The following is a 27,744-nucleotide window of genomic DNA, read 5'->3' as shown; positions in this document are numbered from 1 at the left end:
GAAGGTGAATCGAGTCAGTTTGCAGAGGTGAAAGCCATCCAGCTAGCGTTAGACATTGCTGAAAGAGAAAAGTGGCCAGTGCTCTATCTCTATACTGACCCATGGATGGTGGCAAATGCCCTGTGGGGGTGGCTACAGCAATGGAAGAAGAGCAACTGGCAGCGCAGAGGTAAACCCATCTGGGCTGCCGCACTGTGGCAAGATATTGCATCCTGGCTAGACAATCTGGTTGTAAAAGTACGTCACGTAGATGCTCATGTACCCAAAGGTCGGGCCACTGAAGAACATCAAAACAACCAACAGGTGGATCAGGCTGCCAAGATTGAAGTGTCTCAGGTGGATCTGGACTGGCAACATAAGGGTGAGCTATTTATGGCTCTGTGGGCCCATGATACTTCAGGCCATCAGGGAAGAGATGCAACATATAGATGGGCTTGTGATCGAGGGGTGGACTTGACCATGGACACTATTGCACAGGTCATCCATGAATGTGAAACGTGCTGCAATTAAGTAAGCCAAGCGGTTAAAGCCCCTGTCGCATGGAGGGTGATGGCTGAAATATAAACAGTGGGAGGCCTGGCAGATTGACTATATCGCACTCCCACGAACACGCCAAGGCAAGTGCCATGTGCTTACAATGGTGGAAGCAACCACTGGATGGCTGGAAACATACCCTGTGTCCCATGCCACTGCCCAGAACACTATCCTGGGCCTTGAAAAGCAAGTCTTGTGGTGACACTGCACTCCAGAGACAATCGAGTTGGACAATGGGACTCACTTCCAAAATAACCTCATAGACATCGGGGCCAAAGATCTTGGCATTGAGTGGTTATATCATATCCCCTATCATGCACCAGCCTCCTGAAAAATCAAACAGTACAATGGACTGTTAAAGACTACATTGAGAGCGATGTGGGGGCGGGACCTTCAAACATTGGGATACACATTTAGCAGAAGCCACCTGGTTAGTTAATACTAGAGGATCTGCCAATCGGGCTGGCCCTGCCCAACCAAGGCTTCCACATACTGTAGAAGGAGATAAAGTCCCTGTAGTGCTCATGAGGAGTATGTTAGGAAAGACAGTCTGGGTTAGTCCTCCCTCAAGCAGAGACAAACCCATTAGTGGGATTGCTTTTGCTCAAGGACATGAGTGCACTTGGTGGGTGATGCAGAAGGATGGGGAAGTTCGATGTGTACCTCAGGGAGATTTGATTTTGGGAGAGAATAGCCAGTGAATTAGGCTGTATGATGTTAACTGCTAAATAACCTGCCAATGCATGTCATTGTATCTATAGTGTCCATATGCCATATCAAGGGTATTACAGTAAGAATTACCCAGATGACTGAAGGATGGACTTTGAAACTGAGCCAAGTGCAACAGTGATGATACTTGAACTGGTGCCCAGCAATTTCCTCAAGAACAACATCTTCAACCTGCAGACCAAGGGCGTGGGTTGCACCAAATATACCAGCTGCAAACTCCAGAGGCAGAATGCAACAATCCAACACCACCCACCATCTCTCCTACTGTAGGGTTTAGGGATTAATCCGTGCGGGGCCCGGACGACGGAACACCAATGTGATGATTAAAGTCGCCAGTTTATTGAGCTTAGCTAATCATTTTTATACAATTCTCTAAGTTGTTGAGAGACTTTGGCTACTACATGCAAGCACTTGGTGTCCACACGCACAAGCATAAGCGGTGATTGGTTACATCGGTACGGTCCACGCGCACAAGCATAAGTGGTGATTGGTTACATCGATACTGTCCACGCGCACAAACATAAGACATAATTGGTTGTGTTAATTAGAGCATACAAGACTTGTCTTAGTCCAATTGGTCAAGATAAGCCCCTGAATTGAGGTTGTTTGTGCCAAGTTCCCTTTATCGTGGAATGTGCACCTGTGTTTTCCTAATTGGGATCTTTCTTCTTCTATCTTCTTATTTATTCTGTTCAAGGCCTTCTAAAGGCGCCTGGAACAATCTTGTGACCATGAGCTATTTTCAGGTCCAATAACTAACTTCCATATAACTGAACCCTACATCTCCCCCTCTCTCGCTTTTTTTTTTTTTTTTTTTTTTTTTGAATAGCATATTGCTGTCTTGTTCCGCAAACTTAGCCCAGCAATCAGTAGGTGTCAGTTTTATGTGGGTGTCCCTACAGAGGCAACTATGGTTTTGCTGCACACCAGCCTGATGCTCTTCGGAAAATCCCGGTAGTTATACATATTCAGAGGAATGGATTTTAGCACACGTGGCCAGCGTGTGCCAAAAGCCACCTCAATTGAAAACCTATGACGCATGCACTCGCTGGCCAGGCGCACTGCACAAGTCATAGTTATCTTATCAATTCGTTCATGGGCTTTGTGATGCGGCCGTAATGCACTGAGAATTTTAATCTGTTACGTTAGCTAAGATGACCTACGCATTAGTTTTTGGCTGAGGTGGAATTCGTATTGCCGCACCATCTATGATGCTTCAGGTGATGATGGTCGCATAAATCAAACGGAAGTCCATCAGGGGCTGGCACCTGTGAAAACATAAGCATAATCTCGCCCCGAGGTTATTAATGAAAAATGGACTCTCCCATCACCCTATTTCTAGATTGTTAACTGAGTCTATGACCTTACTTCTAATTTCAGTTTTAACTAACTGTTTAGCAAAAATTTTTTTGTTTTTTGGTTTTTTTTTTGTTTGTTTTTTTTTTGTTTGTTTTTTTAATGAATGACTACATATCAGGTATTGTAAAACTACTTCCACACTCGGCTTCTGTGAGTAATGTTTCGCCGAGGACTGATTAACATTAAACTATATATATATTTACTTATTCTCTACAGCACTTATTCTAAACAGCTTATCCTCTATACAATTAGTTATAGGTTAGTAGGTTAGTTGATTATGATTAGTTGAATGTCTGTTACAGTGGTTAAAAAAAAATTTTTTTTTTTTTTTTTTTGATGATTTACTCTCTTTTCTACCCACTCGCACTAAAATACATATCCAAAAACGATATCATACTCCATGTTTTTTACACGCATTCTTAATCTCCACATTGACTGCCGGTCTCCGTCGTGATTTGTCTAGTCGGTCTATCTAGGGCTTCAGGACCTGCTGACGTCTCCGCTGCCTCTTGCTCTTCTGAGTTGTCTGTGGCATCTGGTCGCTCAATCCACGGCTTGACCCATTTCGCCGGTATCCAATGGGGTTGTTCATTACCTGTGGAAACACAAGCATACCCTCTTCCCCACGTAAATAATTTACAAGGTCCTTGCCACTGCTGTAAAACCGGATTGAATACTGAAACTTGCGGCTGATTTTTATCAACATTTTTGTTCCCACACATATGCCTATTAGTTGGGATCTGATCCTCAGTACCACGTGGCTGTAGCCAATTCAAAACATACAGTGCTTTGCTTATTAACTCTTGGGTAGTACAGTGCCGCATATCTTCCCCCGTTTTTAAAATGTTTAAACGATCCTTTAAGGTCCGATGTGCACGTTCAACAATAGCTTGACCAGTGGAATTGTGGGGTACGCCAAAATTATGAGCTACCCCCCACATCTGTAAAAATGTTTCTAATGACTGTGAGCGATATCCCGGGCCATTGTCTGTTTTAATTTCTGTTGGCACTCCCATGGCGGCAAATGCTGCCAAAAGGTGCTTAATTACGGCTTTAGCATTGGTTGATATATGAACAGTAGCCCACATAAGGTTCGAATATGTGTCAATAGATACATGAATAAATTTATATCTCCCAAAACTGGGATATTCCGTAACATCTGTTTGCCAAATTTGCAATGGTGATAATCCCCGGGGGTTCACCCCTTGTGGTTGTAAGTTTGGAATATTCGCACAGTCTGGGCAAGCAGCAAGAATAGCTCTGGTTTGCTGCAATGGAAGATTAAATTGTTTACTCAGCGCTTTTGCCGACTGATGATAAAATTTATGGGATAGCAGAGCTTGTCCAAAGAAATCAGGTTTGGGTGTATTAAAATAGATGTTTGCATTGGCTACTACCAGTTGATCCGCGCGCGCATTACCTTCCACAATGAATCCCGGCAGCGTTGTATGGCTACGAACATGATCGATAAAAAATAAGTCTGTCCGTTCTTCTAGTAACATCCATAATTTTAAAAGTGTCATAAACAGCTGCTTATTGTTTACAGTTTTTAGTAGGGACCTATGCATATGTTTGACTATCCCCACGACATATTGAGAATCTGAAATAATGTTGACAGGTGTTTTATCCCATTTTTTAAAAACAGAGCATACGGCTAATAGCTCGAGCACTTGTACTGACCCCTCTGACAGAATGACTTTGGATTTCCAGGATCCATCCTGTAAATATACAAATCCTGCTTTACCTGTCTTGCTGCTAGCATCAGTAAAAACGGTAATGGCTTCCAGCGGCTTATTGCTGCAGATAGAGTGCGGTTCCATTGTTAACATTGTTTTAAATAATGGGTGGGGGGGGTAGTGATTATCTACTTCCCCCTTGAAGTCCAGCAGAGCTACTGCAAGGCAGTCATTATTCGTCATGGCATTACTCACAATATCAAGTGACATAGGTAAAATGATTTTGTCCATTTGCCTCCCTGAAATTTGTATCGCCCTTACCCCTGCTTTTTGAATGCACATCCCCAGAGCTTCAATTCTAGTGACTACCGTTTTTGACATGCTAGCAGGCAAGAATATCCATTCTAGTATTACCAATGGGTTTTGTTTTTGTTGCTCACCCCACTGACCCAAAATTCCCGCAACTTCCTTATCTGAGTTACATACATACAAATTTATGGGCAAATCAGGGATATATCTGCCAGACATAGATGATGTGATTTTCTGCTCAATTGCTGTCAAGGCTTGCTGCTCGGGCGCACTTAGATGTAGTACAGAAGTTAGGCTATTGCTGCCCCGCAATAAGTCCAACAGTGGTTGTAAGTCTGTATTGGTGATACCACAATAAGGCCGGATCCACTGCAGGTCTCCGACAAGTTTTTTGTACATCATGTACATTTCGTATGTCTTTGTGTAGCGATAGCTTTTGTGGATGTACAGAGGCTTCTGCAACCTCTCACAGACCCCAGGAAAGTTTGACCGGCTGCTGTTAGTCCGTGCCGGCACAGATCGAGGCTGCGTTGCTATGTGTTGAGGGCACGCACGTCTCAAATGCCCTGGTTGACCGCACCGATGACACGCGGGGGGGTCTTTGTATGGGCCGTAGTCTCCTTTTCCCTGTCGCACCATCAGTCATAATGCTACCGCGAGTGCTACAGCGTGAGCTTCAGCATGTATTTTAGCTTTCTCTTGTTCTTGTATTATAGTAGCCAAATCCTCGTTTGCATTATTTGAATCAGGGTATATGCTAGGTATAATTTGTTCATGTTGAACAGTGGTATCTGGGGGCTGTTTTCTCATAGGCGGATTTTTACTCACTCCCTGATTCTGTAGAGTTTCCTTTAATCGTACAGTTAGGGAGGCTTGGGAACTGTCAGATGGCTGATTAATATCGGCAGTCCCAGGGAGTGGAGCAGAAGTCAAGAGCACAGGAGCAGGCGGACAAGCTCCAAAAAGTCTCTCTCGCTGCATTATGTTTTTCTCCCCGCTTTTCCCTTTCGCTTGCGGTTGGAGAGAGAGAGCAGCAAAAGCAGACACAGACGTTTTACGATCTGCTTTCATTTCTTACAGAGTTGTCTTAATCAATTTCCATAAAGTTGCAAGATCTTTAACTTCTTTAGACCTGTCACTAATTTCATCCCATAGGGAGGTTCCGATAGCTTTCTGGGTACTAAGCTCAAAAGCTGTACCCACACTAATTGAAAGGTTTCTGTCCTTTTTAATATTTTTCTCTGTTTTTTCAACCAGCCTCATAAATATCTTTCCGGCTGTCTTTTCCCTCGCAGATGCTGCGAAACCCTTGCCGCCCTTTTTATCAACGTAAGCTTACGATTTTACCTGCTTTTCCCAAGCAGTGTCCTGCCTCTCTCGAGCAGTGCCGGTGCTGTCTTTCAAGCCACCGTGGTCCGCGGCAATTCCCCCGCCTTTTCAGTAGCGTTGCCTCTTGTTCCTCTTCGGATCACGTCGGAGGTCGCCAAATGTAGGGTTTAGGGATTAATCCGTGCGGGGCCCGGACGACGGAACACCAATGTGATGATTAAAGTCGCCAGTTTATTGAGCTTAGCTAATCATTTTTATACAATTCTCTAAGTTGTTGAGAGACTTTGATTGGCTACTACATGCAAGCACTTGGTGTCCACACGCACAAGCATAAGCGGTGATTGGTTACATCGGTACTGTCCACGCGCACAAGCATAAGTGGTGATTGGTTACATCGATACTGTCCACGCGCACAAACATAAGACATAATTGGTTGTGTTAATTAGAGCATACAAGACTTGTCTTAGTCCAATTGGTCAAGATAAGTCCCTGAATTGAGGTTGTTTGTGCCAAGTTCCCTTTATCGTGGAATGTGCACCTGTGTTTTCCTAATTGGGATCTTTCTTCTTCTATCTTCTTATTTATTCTGTTCAAGGCCTTCTAAAGGCGCCTGGAACAGTCTTGTGACCATGAGCTATTTTCAGGTCCAATAACTAACTTCCATATAACTGAACCCTACATCCTACCCTGAAGGACTGTTACAACAGATGGAGCCCCAAAGTCATTGACTAAATAAAATTGATGGACACATTAGAGGGATGGCCCACAGACTACGGGAATGCTATTTGTGTCTGGAGGTGTCCATATACATACATATATATATATATCAAAGACAAGGAAAGTGGTGGTGATTTGATTAATCGGAAAATGTAAGATCTGGGCATGATGTAGACGGTATAGGATAAGAGGTGGATAATGTCCTGGGTTCAGCTGGGATAGAGTTAATTTTCACAGGAAGCTGGGAGGGGGCACAGCTGGGACAGCTGACCTGAACTAGCCAAGGAGCTATTCCATACCATGTGACATCATGCTCAGTATATAACTGGGGAGCAGGCTGGGGGGGAGCTCTCGACTTTCGGTGGGGGAAGTGGCAGAGCGTTGGGTTCCAGGTGGTGAGCAGTTGCACTGTGTGTCACTCGTTTTGTATATTCTTTTATTAGTACCGTTGTTGTTGTTGTAACTTCTCTTTTTGTGTTGTCCCAGTAAATTGTCCTTATCTCAGCCCACGAGGTTCCGTTTTTTTTTCCTTTCTCCTTTCTAATTCTCCTCCCCATCCCTCCAGAGGGGGTGGGGAGGAGTGAGTGAGCGGCTGCGTGGTCCTTTGTTACTGGCTGGTCTGAAACCATGACAGTGTTGGACAGGACATTGTGGGTTTTGGAAATGGGATAATCCAGAGATGAGGAGTAATGGGAGGAATCAAAGGGGACTAGTGAGAAATCTTTTGCACACCTCTCCCTGCCACTCCCCAAAACATTACTGGCAGTAAAGCAGAAGAGATGAGTAGAGAGCAATCTGGGACTGAATCAAAAATGAAGAATGGAGGGGAAGTCAGCAAGTTCAAAAGTTGTGAAGGGTCCCACAGTTCAGGGAAGATGAGGATGGAGTACTGCTGAGGTTTTGCTTAAAGCAGTCCATTGGAGGCCTTCTGTAGGAATGTATGCTGAGAACAGTGTCCGTTATTTTTTTCAGAAATCTTTTCTGTCCAGTGCATAATGACATTTGGTTCAAAAAGAGGAAACCATTCTCCCATACCCCTCTTGAAGTGATTCTGCAGCAGATGCTGACATACCCCTGAAGAAACATGAATTATCCACTCTACCATCTGGGAACAATCTTCATAAGACTAGAAGCAGAGTTTTGAATATAATGACATTATTCTAATGATGATTTGTTGATGCTGCAGCATATATTAACTACAAATCTACTATCCAATGTTCTGTTCCAGATTAGATACCTTTGTTCCTCTCTCTTAATTAAGCCCTTACTCATGGCTGAGGATAAAGGAAAGAAGAGAATGAAATTTGATTTACCCTCTAGGGCAGAAACATAAAGCTCTTCAGATTTATAAATTAAAAGATGCCCTGTCACCAATATTGCAGGAAACATTGGGGTTCTTCTAGCTGCACCATTGTCTTCATTGGTGGCACAATGTATGTTTGTTGTTTAAAGAATATATAACTCATTTTGAATAAGCAGAGTTATCTATGCAATTTTTAAAATGCATTATGTAGATTCATTTTTTTCATATTTCATTCATTCTGGGTAAGTAGAGACTATCCTGTGTTGCTTTCAAAAGCACATGTGTGCAGAGAACTTTGTTATACAGCCAGTACTCTTCATTGAGTAATTTGGTCTGTTCTGTGTATCAAAATTCATTACTTACAGATAAGGTTGTTGCTTTATATAAAATTTTGTTTTGTTTTGTTTTGGACTTTTCTTTGGTTTTCTTAGTTGTCTTTAATAAATTCCTATATGTTCTTAAAAGATGAACAGAGGCTGCAGAAATGGTGTTGCACATTCTTCAAGTATTGCACGTGTCTGCACATCCGTCACGTATCAGAAGAGCGCAAACTATGTAATTTTGGTTGACTACTTTTTCTGTGGACATACTACCTGTATCATTTTTCATGAAGTTCAGAATGCATCATTTGTTTAAATTAAAATCATAATTTAATGAAAATTGATTTAAATTATATTTTTAATAATTAAATATTTATATGATGGAGAGAAAATCCCCAATATTTTCCATTATTATTTCTCTTGATAATTTTCTTAAGGTAATTTTGAGGTTTATTGAAACCTCACTCTTAGAACTTAAAAAATAATCTTACTTTTAGAAAATCTTCTGAAAAACAAGGTATTGCATTTTAAAGTGAAAATGGAGTGTTGTTAAGGGGGGAAAAAGCTTAGTATCTTTGTATTCTGATTTATTATACAGAAGGCTGTTTTTTAACAAAGAAGGGCTGCTTTTTCTTTTTTCCCTCCACTATTCTCAGTCTCTTTTGATCATTGATCTGGGTGACCCCATGCTTATTGTTTTTTTCTTCATTTGACATGGACAGATTTTTGAAGTATAGCTCTCCTTTGGGAACCTCGGGCAGTTCCACTTGACTAACCTGTGATCTAATGAGCAGTAATGCAGGGTTACAGTGACCATTTTGTTTGCTTTGAGGGAGGATGGCTAGACAGAGAGTGGGAGAGAGGCAGTGTCTGTGGAGAAAAAAGATGCAGGGTGATCGAACAGTGTGAAAAAGACTTGTTAGCCCACATTAGTGTGCCTGATTTACTTCACAACAAGTCAGAAAAGGCCAAAAGCAGGGTTGTCATTAAATTGCAAAGTTGAGAATCCGGTATTCAAAAGTATTCCGATTTCTGAAAGTTGTAAATTAGGAAGTTTGTGGTTCATGTTGAATTTGCCAGGAGGACATACAGAAGTACCAGCTTCTATAAAACATTAAGGGTGCATTATAAAATCATGCTGTAAATATGAAAAGAAAAACAGCTTTTTAAAGTACTTTAATGGTTGACTGTTTTATGAGACTGGGTGCAAAAGAAAGGCCAAACAATAAAAAGGTTGCTGCACTTTCTTTATGAGCCCTGGGGACCCCTTAATTATGTGCCTGTAGAGAGTATGTGTGCACATGTTTGTATAATATATAATTTTTATTTGTATTTATTAAATATACACATATACATGCATATATATGTAAAAATAAAAATCTAGCAGCAGTTACCCAGGAATGTAGATTTCTAGTCTTCTGCAGCATGATTTTGTTTTTCCTCATATTCTTTATTGTTTCTCTTGGAGCAAACATTAAACACTAATCTTCATGCCATCGGTCATGAAATGAATACAGATTTATCCTAAATTTACACTTATAAATGCAGAGACCAAAAAAACCCATTGTATTTATGTTCTGAAGAATAATTTTTCCTAATAGTAAATGTTGCTTCCTGACGCTTGAATTGGACTTGACAGCCTGTCTTTAAGATAGACTAATATACTTTGTCATCTTTGGTTAATATTAGCAAATTTTTTATGGCCACTTTGCAATTGCAAAAAGAAAAAGCTGGAGCTACCGATTTCTGAATTTATATTTGCTATTTTGTTTCATTTGCTTACTTGGCAGTGGCCTGAATCTCCATGATTTTAAGAGTACAACTACCATGCAGAATATCCTTTTAAGCTGTTGCATTGATAGCCTTTAACTCATAGCAAACTCTTGTCATTGCTATTTCTGATCTGCCTGGCTTTAGTAAAAATCAAAGTGCAGCCTTTTAGCTGCCCACTATCCTGGGCCTTGAGAAGCAGGTCTTGTGGCGACATGGCACCCCAGAAAGAATTGAGTCAGACAATGGGACTCATTTCTGAAACAACCTCATAGACACCTGGGCCAAAGAACATGGCATTGAGTGGGTGTATCATATCCCCTATCATGCACCAGCCTCTGGGAAAATTGAGTGATACAGTGGACTGTTAAAAGCTACATTGAAAGCAATGGGGGGTGGAACTTTCAAACATTGGCATACACATTTAGCAAAAGCCACCTGGTTAGTCAACACCAGAGGATCTGCCAATCAGGATGGCCCTGCCCAATCAGAATTTTTACATACTGTAGAAGGGGATAAAGTCCCTGTAGTGCACATGAAAACTATGTTAGGGAAAACAGTCTGGGTTACTCCTGCCTCAGGCAAAGGAAAACCCATTCATGGGATTGCTTTTGCTCAAGGGCCTGGGTGTACTTGGTGGGTGATGCAAAAAGATGGGGAAGTCCGATGTGTGCCTCAAGGGGATTTGATTTTAGGTGAGAATAGCCAGAAGTAAACTGTATGATGTTAGTTGCTATATAACCCTGCCACTGTATGTTATCATTACTATAATTGTTATATGCTATATCCATAATAGTATTGTAAGAATCACTTAGATCAAGCAAGAAAGAACTGTGATAAAACTGAGCAAAGCGCAGTAGTGATGGAACTAGAACTGACTCCACAATGCAACAATCCAACGGTGCACACCATCCTCCTGCTGCATCAAATGTCACCTGCTCGTCACACCGCACACCGTCACACTGAAGCCCAGTTCTGCTCTACCAACTGAGAGGACTTTGCACCATCCCTCCTGCCCAGACAGACTGGTATGACAGATGGAGCCCAGAGTCGGAAACTAATTGAACTCAACAAATGTTTTATGAACATAACCCATGAACTAAAGGAATGATATCTCTGTGTGTGTATACATATATATATCTCATTGTTCATATGTCTCAAAGGGATGGAAAGGTGATGATGATTGATCAGGATGTAACTAAAGGTATGGGAACTGAGCATGATGTCAATGGTATAGAATAAGGGGTGGATACTGTCCTAGTTTCAGCTGGCATAGAGTTAACTGTCTTCCTAGTAGCTGGTACAGTGCTATGTTTTGAGTTCAGTATGGGAAGAATGTTGATAACACTGATGTTTTCAGTTGGTGCTCAGTAGTGCTTAGACTAAAGTCAAGGATTTTTCAGCTTCTCATGCCCAGCCAGCGAGAAAGCTGGAGGGGCACAAGAAGTTGGCACAGGACACAGCCAGGGCACCTGACCCAAAGTGGCCAAGAGGGTATTCCATACCATGTGATGTCCCATCTAGTTTAGGAACTGGGAAGTGGGGGCAGGGAATCGCCACTCGGGGGACTAGCTGGGTGTTGGTCAGCGGGTGGTGAGCAATTGCCCTGTGCATCATTTGTACATTCCAGTCCTTTTATTACTACTGCTGTCATTTTATTACTGTTATCATTATCATTATTAGTTTCTTCTTTTCTGTTCTACTAAACCGTTCTTATCTCAACCCAGGAGTTTTACTTCTTTTTCCCGATTTTCTCCCCCATCCCACTGGATGGGGGGGAGTGAGCGAGCAGCTGCGTGGTGCTTAGTTGCTGGCTGGGGTTAAACCATGACAATTATCATTGTCAATTGAAGCAGTAGGTAATAAAACAAATGGGTGGTCTTAGGGGTAAGGTACTATTTTCTGTCTGCTACCGGCAGTTTTGCTAATTGATTCTTACTCCTGCTGCCTGTGAAAAATCAATTTTCCACAATTGGCATACAACTGCATTAACTTTTAGATTGTGCTACAGGGACAGAGTTTGTTGTCTTGATCTTTCTGTGTCTCATTGCTGTTGTCCTAAAAGTGGATTCGTTACCCAGTGTGCAATAGACTAATCTCACACACTCAGGAGAGATATTGCTTTTTATTCAGGCCTGGGTGCTCGGTGGACTTTCCACAAATCAAGCACACCAGATTCATCAGGTGTGTCTCTTTTATACAGTAACAATTGCATCTAATTTATTAAACTACTCCTACCTAGTACATATTCAAACTATCTAATGCATATGCATAGGATTACATAACCATGACACATCAGATGCCTTCTCTGCATTTGTGGGGGTCTCAGGTGGTCTTCAGTGGTCGTTTGAGGAGGTATCCCCTCCTCACTTTGACCACTAAGCCACTCTGTGCTGGGTCAATGGTTTGTTTTCCTGCCAAGAGGGACGCATCATCAATCACGAAGAATAGAAAGGATCAGAATGATCTTGGCTACTTCTCTAGGTATTAATTAAAATTGTTTGAAGTTGAAAATTATTAACTAACTTAATTTAAAACAGGATTTTCTATATTTGACATCATTGTGACTAGTAAATATATAAACTTAAATGTTTGAGAACAGCTGACCAGAATTAAGAAAATTTTTATTTTCTGACTTCAGGAACTGTACTCCCCTTGATCATTCAAATTATTTCATTGACATTAAGGGAGTGTCTTGGTTAAAAGGAACAGAGGACAATAAGATGTCAGGCTAATCATGTTGAACCTTAGCTTTTGGTTTTTACTTGCATTGGATTATGTATTAATATGTGTTGCCAGATTATTTTTGGTTTATCTTGATCCTCTTTTGTTTTCAGTGAACGTATGGTGTAGTTTTACCTCCTGATAAACTGAAGTTTACATGACAGTTTAATGTGGGAAACAAAGTACGTTTTCTATATACAATGCTGCATTTCTCAATGACTTTCTGAGTGTGTCAATCTTGGTTTTACCACATTGTAAAATTAGCTAATGATTAGAATTTTTATATGGAATTAATTTATTTTGAAACAGTGTAGTATCCAAAGTAGCGTAGTGGTTACCACAAACTCAACTGAAAGAATTTTACCAGGGTACATTTCCATATTTTAACTGATGTTTAGTTGCAGCAACTTGGTGGAGATACATTCTAAGAAACTGCATTTGACTAGCTTTCTCTGTAGCTTTAAGTCATGTTAGTCAATGGAAAATTATTGGGGCATAAAATGATGGGAAAATGTTCAACAAATCAGAATACTGAATCAAAACACACTTAAGCTTTACTACTATTCTCTTTCCGTTTACTTTCTACATTCCCTAGATAACATTGTCTGTGCAGTGTCTATGCACTCTTTATTAGCTCTTCTATTTGATTTAATTATTCAGTTACTCAGTGTGTCTGAATTAAGTCATCTCTGCCAATCTGCTTATTACAAAGCATTTGGTCAGTGAGAAGAGACTAATGTCATCTCACTGGACTAATTTTTTAGGGTGTTTGTTTAGGAATCAAGACACTGGAACAGTATTTCAAAATTGGCTTATAAACAAAAGTCAATCTAAGAGTAGATTAATGTACTGATACTGCCAATCACTGGCAGTGAAAGAGTATTACTTACTCATCTGAAGAACATGATAAATTTTCATATATTCTTGTTGGCTTTCTTAAAGACATGAATAGTTTTTGCAGCTTGGTGTCTGGAAATTCTTTAAAAAAAAAAACCAAAAAGTTTGCTGCCAAGTAAATTGTTTTTAAGCCCACAAAAAGTTTGCAGTGGGATGTCAAGGTAATATACTACTTTGTTTATTTTAAATTCATCACATTTTAGGTTGAGGTCTTACTTGTTTATTCAGGTATGGTGTTAAACAGTGCAGAAGTAGTATTTTATAAAATATTTCGTAGATATGTGAAATGTCCATACTGAAGTGGTCATTTTGCTAGTATACCCATTGAAGACCATAATTTTCTCTATCCTGCAGAATTAAAATTCTCTGTTACTGTTTAGATTATTTCAGTTGTTTCCATTTCTTTCGCTTGATTGTATGTTCTTAATGGAGTTTTAATTCATCTTTTATATGAAAAAAAAATTAAATTGTTCCTATTTAGAAGTATTTCAGAATTAATAAGTCAGAATGTAGGTGCTAATATTCAGAATATAAGTGTTAATATAAAGAATGTAAGTGCTAATAGATAATGATTCTTTAATTTTGTATTAATAGGCAAAAAGTAGTCTCAGCTAGTTTGTGAGTTGTTTGCAAGCTTTGATACAATTCTGTGTTTTTCCAGAGACAGAAAAGAAAAAGCTTTAAATCTGATTCCCAATTCTCTTTTTTTTGGACCTTAATTGTTGCTTTGTTCTTAATTTAGACTGATGAGGTTCTTCAGGAGTCAAGTTTATGGGAGTTTTGTGAAGACTGGTATAAATTATTACTGCTTGAAAAGTGTGGCAATCTTGTACCTATTAAAGGAATTTGCAGCTTGAGCTCCACAAAAGACTCAGCAAGAAACCGATGTAGTTCCATACAAATGCCGGAAAACTCTACCAGAAATCCTGTAAAATACCACAGGATTCCACAAATTTAGCATTTTTCAGCTGATTGCACTTTGGACAACTGTCCTCCCTCTACAACAGCGATAGATCTGAGCGGGGCCATCAGTCTCACAACCTCTATCAAATTTGTCTCTGTTGCATCTTCAGATTTTGCTTAGATGGCTGCTTTGTGCAGTGCTCAGAAATAGAGAAATGTTTTCTTATTTGCAGCTTTTGTTGCTAGGACAGTTGTGAACAGTTATTCATCACCATGATGTTTATAATTGTCTTACTTGAAAGCACTCTGAAAGTCTTAATTTCTGGTGATAAGAAGAAAATTGAAGTCTATTCTTATTGAGCAAATTTCTACTTCAGTGCTATTGAAAATAGTTGTCTTCTTTCAAAAAGAGTTTGGATTTGTCACCTTATTATTAAAAACCTCTCTGATTTTGAGTTGGGTTTCTATATATCTACCCTTTTAGTAGAATGCTTGCTGTTCCTACAGAGGAAGAGTTATAGATACCACCATCATAATCTTCCTCTTCAGGAGCTTTGAGGTGCTATGGGTAATTTCCAAAATAAAACTTTGTTTATCGTCATAATTTTTTATGCTAGACATGGATCAATACCAGAAACCTTCCAACAACCCCATGCTACTTCTTTAAATTGTGTGCTGCAAACTGATACTGGATCCTGTAAGGTTTTATTGTGCTATGGTACTATATTTTAGGGCCATATCAGCTATTTTGTATTTTATAGCACTAGGGAAACATTATTATTTACACATAGTATCTAAAGTTTTGTCTTGGAAGGGCCAAGCCACATGTTTCTTGTAGTTTGTCTCTGAGGCTGGCAGACTATTGTTAGAAAAGACAAGGTTTGTTTTTTGTCATACAGTAATAATGTCCTGCTTGTCTTTACAGACCTGAGTATTTAATCTTAAATTTAACAGGCAAACAAGGGAGGAGAGATGAAGAAGAGAAAAGCAAATGAGTCCTAGAAAATTCCTTTTCTTTTTTTCTCCATGAAACTAGTTCTGCAGTGAAAGAATATTTACAGACAGGGTGTGCCAGCTAATGTCACCAAGCACTGAGTGAGAAGAATGCTAAAAAGCAGAAAATGAGAGCTGTGCTTGCCTGTTTGCCTCGCAAAAAGAATTGAAATTGTTGATGTTTGGGACTTCTTGTCAGAGGCTTAGAGCTTCACCTGTTTGTGGTGCTCTGCAAATCTGCTCCAGTGACCATCGCCCCTCACAAATGTGTGTCTGAGAGCAATTAAAATTTTACGAAAGAATACTGAAAAAAATTAGGTACGTGTGTGTCATGTAGTTACGAATTTTTTAAAGATAAAAACAAAGGCCACCATAGAAGCAAATTAAAGCTCCTGGAAGCTGACATGGCTTTAACAGAGTTGCCCTGCTATAGAAACCTGCTTTCCTATTGTCATTCATTTTGGTCTCTGAAAAGGATTTTACAATCAAAGTTTTCTTTGAGCACAACATAATGGCACAGTTAAGCACTCAGATTAGATTTTGGCAAAATTAACCAGGGATTTGGGTATTCTTTTTTTTATGCGGCACTCATCCTGCAGTGAGAAAAGCATTTTACCCCTTAAAATGATTACCCCTTAAAACAAAACTTTAACTGTGATGGATTTTTAAAGCTACTTTTAATCTTAGCTCCTTTAAAAAAAAAAAAAGAAAAAAAAGTGGAAGAACCTGTTCAAGGTGTTTTTCTTGAATTATGTTAGATCTGTGTTTCTTGTTTTTATATCTGCTCCTACTGTTTCATGATAAACACCAATTTAGAGCATCTTTTGTGGGTAACATCTCACAAAGTAAATGAAAGAAAACTGTATATTTAAAATATTTTAGCTCTAAGATGCTTCTATGCATAAAGTTTCCAACTTGATGACTCCAGCAAAATTATTGAATGTCTACTGTCCAATTTTTAAATTGCTATCATCAGAAAGAAGTTATATTTTTGACAATTAATATACCATATTCTTTTTCATTATGCAAGCTAATTACCAGTTGCTTCATTTGACAACACATACAGTTTGCTTTAATCCAAGGGGGGCTTTTGGGGGATAGAAATTAAGATTAGAAATAACTGTTACTTACAGTGGAAGAAGTCATAACAATTATTGAGATATTAGGAAATACAGGTTCATTTCCTGTCTTTGCTGTGGACTTGCTGCACAAGTTTACAGTTCACTTTGTGGAAGTAGGTTATTTCTGCACTCCATCTTATGTCCATATAGAAAAGTCTTATAAATGCTCTAGAATTATAACAGCAATGTGTAGCTTTGAATAACTTGGAGACCCAAGTACAGGTGAAAGAAAAATGTTGATTTCTGTGATAGAAAAACAAAGCTCCAAAGACTGTGATTGTGAAATGAATTATGTAAACTGATAAAAAGTAATTTAAAACAAGGGTCAATAAAAATATCTGTAACATACAGTCATGCTGGTATACATTGGAATTTTAGAAGTAGCTTTAGCAATGCTGTTTCATGGTGTGATCAAAGCAACATGAGCAATTGGCAAATTTAAGTCTTGTCTTGAATGCCCATGGGAAATAGGAGTATTAGCCTAGTCCTATATATGATGTTTGTAAGAAGAATGCATTAGAAGCTAAATAATGGATTTATAAGACTGCCTTTGGAGTGTGTTGAAAGAAAGAAATCATAATAGAGGTCCCCTTCTGCTGGTAGAGAGTTTAATGTTCAAGACATTGCAGCATATCTAGTCAATTGAGTCTGAACATTTACGCAATAAAAAAGCCACCGTTAGAGTATAAACTATTGCGAATCTACTGAAAGCATTTTAAAGTGAAATACAGTACAACTGAAGTTATCAAGTTCCCTGTCTATTCATTTTAGCTGACACAAGTAATTCACATCAAGTGCCCAATTAGAGTGTACACCATATTGTCAATTTGTATTACACCCAACCTGTGTCACTGTGCAGCTTGTTTACCCATTTCAATGCTGTTTAAGAATTTTGTCCTGGTAAGCAACCCTTTGCACTTATCTTTAAGGGATTTATTTCAATTCAGTTTAATTAATAATCTTAAAATATTAATTGCATTAATATGCATGCCTGTCAGGAGAATTTCTCAAGTCCTTTTTTTGGTGGGAAACACTTGTACCAAATTTTGCATGTTTACTTTGGGTACTCATGAAGAGTGAAAATTTTAGGGGTACTGGAGAGAAGTAGATTATTCAAGGTGAGAAATGGATACAGTGATCCACTAAGTGAACCAGCAGGAAAACACAAACAAAAAGGCATGTTAAGTGAATCTCTCGAGGACACGCGTGAATTCCTGCTGCATAGTGCATTTGTCCTGAGACTGGTATGCAATCTGTTATCCTGACAGCCCCAGCAGTGTGATGCTTTCTCCTCTCCCAGAGAAGAGATTGCCCATCAGGAAGAGAGATAATTCTACTGTCTCCTTGCTGGCTTCTTCCAGCTTTTCTTTTTCATGTTTGGCTAGGTTAAAACTCTCTCTTAGCTGCAGATTTAGTGTTCAGTAAGATGGTGAATCAATTCCTTATTTTAAAATGTAACACGTGTTATAGCTGGTTATTTACCTCTGTGTGTGTGTTGTAAGTGGTGACTACTTTTATAGAAGGCATGCAAAGGTTTTAGGTTCTGAAATGTATTCCAAAATTGTTTCATTTTGGTATGGCAAATATTAAAGTAATTTCAATTAAGTACTTGAATACTATTAATCTATCTCAAGTAATTTACATTTCTTTTGAATATAATTCATGATCTCTTACAACTGTAAATCAAAACTTTTCTAACTTTTTAAAATTAAGGAAGGTATTTGAATGTTAGAGTTAAATTTACTTATGCAGACTTAATGTTGTCTCTCTGTACATCTAGCTAGTGTAAATGAGACAGAATGAGGTTTTGTTCCCTTCAGATATATAAGACTAGTGTGGATGAGTCTAATATGATTGTTCAGCTAAAGCTGAATGGAATTTTATATAGCAAAGAAACATCACCATCAGCCAAAGGGGTTTTCACCTTCTCTTAAGCAATGGGCAGTCTTGGAATTCTTACAAAATATTTTTGTAGCTTTTTTTAGATGAGAAATGATAGGCAATGTTAATACTGCCCCCCTTCATTCCTTTCCCTCCTGTGTTTAGTATGAGTTGAATGATTTTAATGCCTAAGAAAGCAAGTAGGCTTTTTGTCACAAAATCTGATTTTGATTTTTATATTTTTTTAACATTTTTAGATTTATAAAGGCCTTGTTGGTCATACTCACTGTTGTTTTGAGAAAAATACCTCTGGCTTTTTAATCACCTAATTTGTTTTTATATACCTGTTGGTGTCCATGGCAAATATTAATCCATATCTATTGGAGTTTTTCTGTTTTGTTTACTTGTATTAGATTTAAATTAAGAATAAGCATGTGTATTGGGTTTGCGTGGCAGGGTTTTGGTAGTGGGGGAGGGGCCACAGGGGTGGCTTCTGTGAGAAGCTGCTAGAAGCTTCCCTGGCTCCAAGTCAGACCCACCACTGGCCAAGGCTGAGCCCATCAGAGACTGTGGTAGCGCCTCTGGGAGAACAGATTTAAGAAGGGGAACCTGCAGCGGAGAGGGGAGTGGAATGTGAGAGAAACACCTATGCAGACACCAAGGTCAGTGAAGAAGGAGGGGGAGGAGGGGCACCGGAGGAGGTGATGCCCCTGCAGCCCATGGTGAATTGGCAGGCTGTTCCCCTGCAGCCCATGGAGGTGAGTGGGGGAGCAGATGCAGGCTGTGGAGGACCCCACGCAGGAGCAGGTGGATGCCCCCAAAGAAGGCCATGACTCCATGGGAAAGCCCATGCTGGAGCACTCTGTGCCTGAAGGACTGCACACCGTGGAAAGGACCCACGCTGGAGCAGTTCGTGAAGAACTGCAGCCTGTGGGAAGGACTCATGTTGGAGAAGTTCGTGGAGGACTGTCTCCCATGGGAGGGACCCCACGCTGGAGCAGGGGAAGAGTGTGAGGAGTCCTCCCCCTGAGGAGGAAGGAGCGGCAGAGACAACATGTGATGCAGTGACCACAACCCTCATTCCCATCCCCCTGTGCTGCTAGGCAGGAGTAGGTAGAGAAAATCGGGAGTGAAGTTGAGCCCAGGAAGGAGGGAGGGGTGGGGGGAAGGTGTTTTAAGTTTTGGTTGTATTTCTCACTATTCTGCTCTGATTTGATTGGTAACAAATTAAATTGATTTTGTTTTTTCCCCAAGTTGAGCCTGTCTTTTGCCCATGACCATAATTGGTGAGTGATCCCTTCCTGTCCTTTTCTCGACCCACAAGCTTTTTGTTATATTTTCTCCTGCCCATCCCACTAGGGGGGAGGAGTGAGCGAGCGGCCTCATGGTGCTTTGTTGCTGGCTGGGCTTAAACCACAACAGCATGCCTTCTCAACTTTCAGTTTTATGCTTCCCTTTCAAGATGGTGTAAGCTCTGTCTACCACTAATCTGTTATTTTGTTTTGGCCAAGAAAGTTACATATGAGATGGCATATTTTCTCATTAAACTATCACTAAAAATAAACAGTTACCATTACAAATGAGTTTGTAATTGCAACTTTTCTGATAATTTAATCTTGTTTAATTTTCTTTGAACTTACCAAATTGTTTTAACCATTTGCAGCTAAGTTTTGAGGCTGGCTATTCAGAACTCGATTACATGCCTTTTCTGTGTACTTATATTTTTAGTATAAACTAATGGAGAACAGAGCTGACTTGAAAATTTGGCTACTCCTATATGTATGGTGAGTTCAAAATTATCCCTGTTTATACAGCCTTTGGCAATTTATGCAGTGTGTTTTGTCATCTGCTTTGCAGTCTCATGAAGCACTGGAACATTTATGAAGTAATAGATAATATGACTTTGAATAATTGATGTCTTTTAAATAAATGCACATATTGATAGTGACAGATTGCTTCACTTGGTTTTAGACACTTAGCTGTGTTTCTTGCCAAAAGTAATCCAGATGTGCATAATTTATCCACCTGCTGTATGTACACCTACATGTCTTTCTATAATCAACTGTCTGTTGAGTATTGTTAAACAGTTAAATGTTCTTCATCAGCTATCTTTTTGAATAATGTTAATAAATCCTTTAAGGAGTTAAGGAGCAGCAAGACCATAAAAACAGCTTTCTTAAGCTGAAGAAAACAACTTTAGATTTTTGATTGCCCAAAAGACATACATGTTCAAAAAAAATTCATTGGTAAAAGAAGCTTATGTAAAGACCATTTTAGGTGGTGTTATGCAACGAAAGAGGGTGTATATTTTACGTAATCTCATTATGATGGGATAGATCTTTGTTGTGACAATGTAAAGGAAGTTGCTACGGAATAATAACATTAATTAATAAGGATTTTTTTTTTGTAAGAGGTGCTTGTTGAAAGGAGAAAATTATCTTAATTTTACAAAGCAGTAACCAAGCATGTTCTGGTATTATGTTCAGAAAGAGTTGTAGGAGGACACTTGTGTCTTTTGGAATATTTCATCATATCATCAGAAGGAACAACTCCCATTTCATGGCATTGTCATGGTTTAACCCCAACCAGCAACTAAGCACCACGCAGCTGCTCACTCACTTCCCCCCCACCCAGTGGGATGGGGGAGACAATCAGGGGGAAAAAAAGTAAAAATTGTGGGTTGAGATAAGAACAGTTTAATAGAACAGAAAAGAAGAAACTAATAATGATAATGATAACACTAATAAAATGACAATAGTAATAATAAAAGGATTGGAATATACAAGTGATGTACAATGCAATTGCTTACCACCCACCGATCGATGCCCAGTTAGTCCCTGAGCAGCAATCCCCCCACCCCCACTCCCCCCAGTTTACATACTAGACATGACATCACTTGGTATGGAATACCCTGTTGGCCACTTTGGGTCAGCTGTCCTGTCTGTGTCCCCTCCCAACTCCTTGTGCCCCTCCAGCCTTCTTGCTAGCTGGGCATGAGAAGCTGAAAAATCCTTGACTTTAGACTAAACATTACTTAGCAACAACTGAAAACATCAGTATGTTATCAACATTCTTCTCATACTAAATCCAAAACATAACACTGTACCAGCTACTAGAAGGAAATTAATTCTATCCCAGCTGAAACCAGGACAGGCACGTTTTGCAATGGGTGTTTGTTCTTCAACTGTCCTCAGAAAGTTATTTATTGATTAGTAGTATTACATGACCTGAATGGAAAAAATCCTATGCAAAAATTTTTCTGTCCAAGAAGTTCGCTATCCCAAAATTTTGTTTGCAAAGGAAGCATTGATCCATATAAATATTTCCTCTTTGTTTCCTATATGCTTGTACTTTCACCCTATTGACATAATGTTATCAGAATATTAACATGGATAATCTGACTTTCATCAGTCTCTGAGTCCAATTCCAGGATTCACCTTGGAGGTATATAGGAAGGTGTGTGGTGTTCATGTAGAGCAAAATGCACATAGTGTCTCATGGTTCTGAGTTTCCCCTGAGGAGAAGAGTGTCTGGCTCTGATGTTCCTGTGCATACAGGTAAGTATTTATCCCTACAGTTATATAGATATCTATCTGTTGTACATAGGCCTGTCTTTGTAGCAATCTGCTTTGGTTTTTGAACTGCCCCCCCCCCCAGTTGCATAACTTGTGGCATGATTAGCAGCTGCTCTTCATCATCCTGGGAGGTCTCAGTCATGATTTTTCCAACTGCTGATTTTCATCATTAAGATGAGAATAGGTGTACATAAGCTGTTGAGAGCAACAACTGTATGATGTTTATTTCTATAAGGTCATCCAGATTTGAGCAACTCATCTTGGTTTGTACAAAGGAAGTAGAAGAATGCCTACATAATGTGCTGAAATTAAGTTACCACGCTAGACACAGTAATGTGGCAAACAGTTCTTGCTATCATCCTGTTAGAATCCATCATTGCTGAAATGGTAGAAAGATGCTGCATGCTCCTAGTTTGTAGACTTTGTTGTTTAAAACAACTTAAGAAGATTTTTAACTTTTCACCAATACTCAACTCACTTTCCTGAAGAAACAGCCCAACTTTCCTGCTTACTGCCAGCATTTGCATAAGGGTACTTTTCCATACCATATCCACACAGCCTGTAGCTTTGATAACTACAGCAATATAACATCTCAAATCACTGAATTAGTATTTCCAAACCATTTAGATCACATCTGTTGGTCAAAGAGATAAATTGAAATCTTAAATTTTAAACAACATACATGGCTTCTATGAAAAAAACTTTTTTTGCTCTGTCTATTTATATCCTGAATTTGCTAGAGCTGACATTGTTTGCCGAAGAATTATGCTCCAGAATCTTAATTTTTAATTTTCTTTCTTAAATTGTTTCTGTCTCAATTTTGGGAGCCAGAAACTCTTAAAAAAAAAAAACAAACAAACAACCCCCCAAAAAAAAACCAACAAAACAAACAAAAAAAAACCCACCAAAACATGCAGAGTTTAATAAATGTTACTATGTTATTACATTACATGATTATCTGAAAATTAAGGATTGTAGCATTTTGAAACTCCGTTACTGATCATTTAATCAGTATCAGTGGTATCTTGGCCACTTCTAACATGATAGTTTTGTCATTCCAGATGTTTTCTGGTAGATAGATGAAAAGGGGGAGTCGGGATGAGAGGAAAGATCATTCAAAATTAACCTGGATGTGTACATGTATGTTTACATACATCCCCTAGACAGTGCTGCAGTGAACATCAACTAAAATATTGTATATCTGTGCACTATACTTTTACTGTCCAGCAGCATTTAGTTATTTTAGTTTGTCTTCAGTTACATTTACCAAAAGACTATAACGTAATAGAAAAGTGGTTTTGGCCAAACAGCAGCTAGTATGACAACTGAGTTCTCTCATTATATTTCCATCTACCTATCATGCTAAAATAGATGAGACCCTGGATTGACTATAGTTTGAAAGGTTAGTTGAAAAGATTAAAGGTGACTTGTAAATTGAAATAGGCAATTTTGCGCTTTTGGATTCTAAACACATCTGGTATACTGTTCCTCTTGTTGAGTGGTAGGATTGCCAAGACTTGTTGCAGACTTTGTAGAGCAGTAATAATAAACCTGTTCAGAGTGTTTAAAAGAACTTGGCATGCCATATGACAGGTTCTCAAGTAGTTCCATCAGGAGCCAAGTGTACTCTAATAGACCCCTTTTAAACTGTTGGCTTACATGAAAACTGGAGACGTTTGCGTTTTCTCCTTCTCTTCCCCCCCCTCTGAAGTACAAAAGGCAGATGAATTTATTAAAATGCTTCTTTAGTATATGTTACTGAGCTGTGAAAGAGACCAATAGATAAAACATTATTGTAAGTCTGCAGATGCACTCTCATTTATGCCTGTAGGCAAGATAAATTTATCTACTTTTGTTAGAGGAGCCTTTAATCAGATAATTTGTTATTACAAGTAGTTTAGATCATGAGGTGAGTAGTTTTTAAAAAGGCCTTTACAATGTGTGTAGATTTGCTGGTCCTGTTCTTCATCATGAGAAACATAAAACACAATCAGGTATAAAGAACATAAGCGGCATCTTTTTCTCTCTTACCTTCAATACAGTGTACATAACTGCAGACATATACAGTATTTCTAGATGAATATACAGCCCATAAAATATTGCTTATTAGATTATAGAGAAAAGAACAGATCCAGATGTTTGGATAATAACATCCTTCTAGAGAAGTAAAAAAGTGGCAGAAGGATTGAAATATATACAAATAATATTGCATGAAAAATCTGGCCTCATATACCTAGAGGTAAAGGAGATAGAGATTATAACAGAGGCCTAAGCTTGTTAGGCCCAGCATGTGCTTTCATAAAGAATGAGTTGTCTCACTGTGATGTACATGTTCGTGCTGGTCTTCAGGTCTGGTCTTTATACTGGTCTTATGGAATTCTCACTTTACACAAGGAAACCTGTGCTTTAATATATGGAGAACTTGATCACCTTTGAAACCGACATCCTCTACTGCTATACTGGAAAGGGTACACTTTTCTGAAAGCATCTTCATTTTATTCAAGATGTGGCAGGAAGTGAACGACACACAGAGATACTTTAAGTGGTTGGGCACAAATTAATTCTGAGAAGAAAACCTATGTTCATGTTCTCTCAGAAATGTCTAATGATTTGGCACTCTATAGTGATTTTATTTTTAAATACAGTAAAAAAAAAAATTTAAAAAAAATCCGCTATCCATTTCCTTTGGATCACCTAGAACTTAATGTTATCAAAATATTCAGGAAAGGAAAGACCAGTTAACAGTCCTCCTATTCTTCCATCTCTCTAACCCCAAGACCTCAGAGTCCTCTTACCCTCAGTAAAATGTAGAGTACTGCAGACTTTGGGCAAATTGAGCAAGATTTTGCGCTAAGGCAGAAATGATAGACATGAACGGTGGAAGCTGCATCATGAGTTCTAGACTTGTGAATGTAATCCAGTCCATTCAAGAAGTTTTTAGAGTAAGAATAAATATTTCAGTATGAACTTCCCCTGAATTTCAGTAGTATTAGCTTCTCTTAACATTACTCATAATGGAAATCTGTTCTTCCAAGAAAGGTTCTCAGAACCATGTTTAAGGATTCTGAAAGTGAAGTGAAATACACAAGTCTTTGCCTCAGGGTTTAGAATATGATGGGGAGAAAAGTTGCAGTTTTCTGAAGGGGTCAGTCAATCACATTTGTTGCAGTTGTACAGCTGTTTGGATCCTCTGCGCTTGCCTGGCTCTGATGAGGAGAAGAGAAGGAGCACCTGACTGGATGTGAGAAGGCAACTCTCCTTAGGCTCCCTTGCAAGAATGAGGATGGGATACAAAGCTGGACTGGAGGGATTTGGGTTCAACGATCAAAGCCCAGAGTAAATGTTTCAAGAAACTATAGTTAGCTTAATTGCTGTATTATCTTTGACTTCTTTCACAGTGCAGCTGAACTGAGGAAAAAGCAAGCAAACAAAAAAAACCTTTTAAAATAGTTTGTCTATTCTGACTTTCATTTAGTTTTATATGTGTGAGGCAGGATTTTCTGGTGTTGTTTCTGACCCTGTGGTTCTTTCTCCAGTTCCTATGTCCTTTCTTCTCTCCCTCATCCTTTTCATCATACCCTCATCTCATTTTTTACTGAATATTCTTTGTTTGTAGGACTGCTCTGTGCTCAGTGAAGGTCAATATCAACACCAAAGTAGTACCACGTTTCCAAGGAGAAGTTTAACTTAATTGCTTGGCTATTTTCTTCTGGCTGTCTCCTTGTATGAGAGCTTGTTACAGTGCTGCTGATTTTGTGGAGATGCAGTGTGTCAAGGCGGGGAGTGGGCAGATGTTTCTGAGGTACAGAGAGCAGGCTTGCCGGGTTCTAAACACAAAATCTTTTAGAGAATGTTTTACAAATTCTTCAGATTTATAAATAATTTTGAAAAGCTAATGCTTTATCTTCAGTATTGTAAAAAGCATTTTTACAATGCATTGGCATTTTCTTGCTTCAGCTGTATCACTGAAAAGTAAGGTGTAAAAGTGGTCTGTGAAGACAATGCTACTGAAAGCTACTAAACTTTACTTAAGAGTATTAAGAAGTAGTCTAGTTTTATAACTAATACCTGGCATCACAGTTACTTCCATTAAATAGGATGAAATATACTTAAACATCCTCACATTTAGATTTATTAAAATAGAAAGTACAAGACAAAACACTGCAGCTGTTTGCTATCCAGGAGAGTTGCAAAACCTTGGAAACAGAAGCGTTTTGGATGTCCACTCTGCTACGTGGTAGTGGTCTTCACACAGCCTGGGCTTGTTTTGGGGGTGATTTTTGGGGTTCTTGGCTCTTCTGTAGACATGAAAAGGGAGACGGTGCTCAAGTGCACGCATGACTAAGCCAATCGGGTAACCCAAATACAAATGTTTAAGAAATGGCCCCTAGCCCAGACTCTTCTGTGCAAGGGTGGGCTTTGAGATTTCATTTTTCTGAAGAAAAGGACTTGACCAGGTTTAGAGGCAATTAATAAGATATGTTAAGTTTTTAAAATCCTTAATAAGCTGAGGGGTGAAAAAGCTTTATTTTTATGGATTTAGACTTTTTTTCAAAAATAAAATGTTCCCCCTTTTTAAGATGGTCTTTATCCTCTCAGATTCAATCTTTTTTCTTTTAAAGAAATTAGGGCTAAACATATTTTTTATTTCTCTCAATTAGGATATCTTTAATCTTGCTTCCTAGGACAGAAATCTTTGAGCTATCTGCTCATTTTGAGCTTAATTCTAAGATAGGGAGAGACAGAGGTGTAGGCATGGTCTGTGTTACTGTCAGTTCTGGATTAGTGACAAAAAAACGCCTGATCCAGCCTTGGAACAAGATTTGGTTAGTAAGGCAAAAATTGAAATGTTTGTATATGAATGCAATGTTTCCCAAGTGTCTTGGACTAATAAACCTACAATCATAATCAGGTCAAGAGAGCAAACTGCTTTTAAAGAGGTAATTTCATCAGTCATCCGAGCTGGGACAGAGATTGCCATTGCCTGCAGGAGAGGAAGAATGCACTTCATCAGCCTTGCAGGCTCCACATAGTCATCCGCCCCGTCGTAGTTGTGAAGCTGGTGGGCTTGGTAAGGTCTATGTGTAATTCATCTTACTCCTTTCAGAAGCCATTCATGTGCAGTTATTGTGACTGGAGGCATCTTACCTCATGTACCCCTTCACTTGCTTTAGCTAGATCCCTCTGATCCCTTACTCAATCTGCATCATGATCAATATTGCTTCATTTATAAATTTTTTAAATATATAAGTATATATATGCTAATGCAATATTCATATTTAACATAATTATTCAGATATGCATGTAATTTAATATCAGATAGCAGAAAAATAATTTTAAGTTTACTTTAATCTATTGGTTAAAACAACATACAAGTGATTTTCACATCTATGGCATGTTGAATAATAGTTCTGTAAACCCCGTCTTATTGGTTAAAGGAGTGGTTTTGTGACATCTCAAAGTTTTTCTGGTGTAATAAAATTGCAGTATGTCCCACTTATAAGAGAACTTGAGATCATGTTTAAAATGCAGAATGCGAGTTAGCTTCATTTCAATATGATGTAAAACTAAGAAAATAAAAAGCACTCAAAATTCCCATGCAGT

At 38.9% G+C, this 27,744-nt stretch overlaps 2 protein-coding genes across 4 annotated transcripts in view; both read left to right on the top strand.

Annotated features, from left to right (window-relative positions):
* LOC126035287 (uncharacterized) overlaps positions 1–27,744 on the top strand; it is a 546,802-nt gene that overhangs the window by 107,576 nt on the left and 411,482 nt on the right. The window lies entirely within an intron of this gene.
* The window catches only part of LOC126035290 (ADP-ribosylation factor-like protein 15), a 278,079-nt gene that overhangs the window by 157,091 nt on the left and 93,244 nt on the right, over positions 1–27,744 (top strand). Inside the window, exon 5 of one of the 2 annotated variants that reach the window (XM_049793721.1) lies at positions 14,410–14,625. The exons of the other annotated variant lie outside the window; for it this stretch is intronic. Within the exon in view, the coding sequence (XP_049649678.1) occupies positions 14,410–14,625 (216 nt within the window). Of the gene's footprint in view, positions 1–14,409; positions 14,626–27,744 lie in introns of those variants that run through there. 2 annotated transcript variants of the gene reach the window in all.

The sequence above is a fragment of the Accipiter gentilis genome, chromosome W (assembly GCF_929443795.1).
Source record: "Accipiter gentilis chromosome W, bAccGen1.1, whole genome shotgun sequence".
NCBI classification, from domain to species: domain Eukaryota; kingdom Metazoa; phylum Chordata; class Aves; order Accipitriformes; family Accipitridae; genus Astur; species Astur gentilis.
This window is presented reverse-complemented; position numbering and strand designations above follow the sequence as displayed.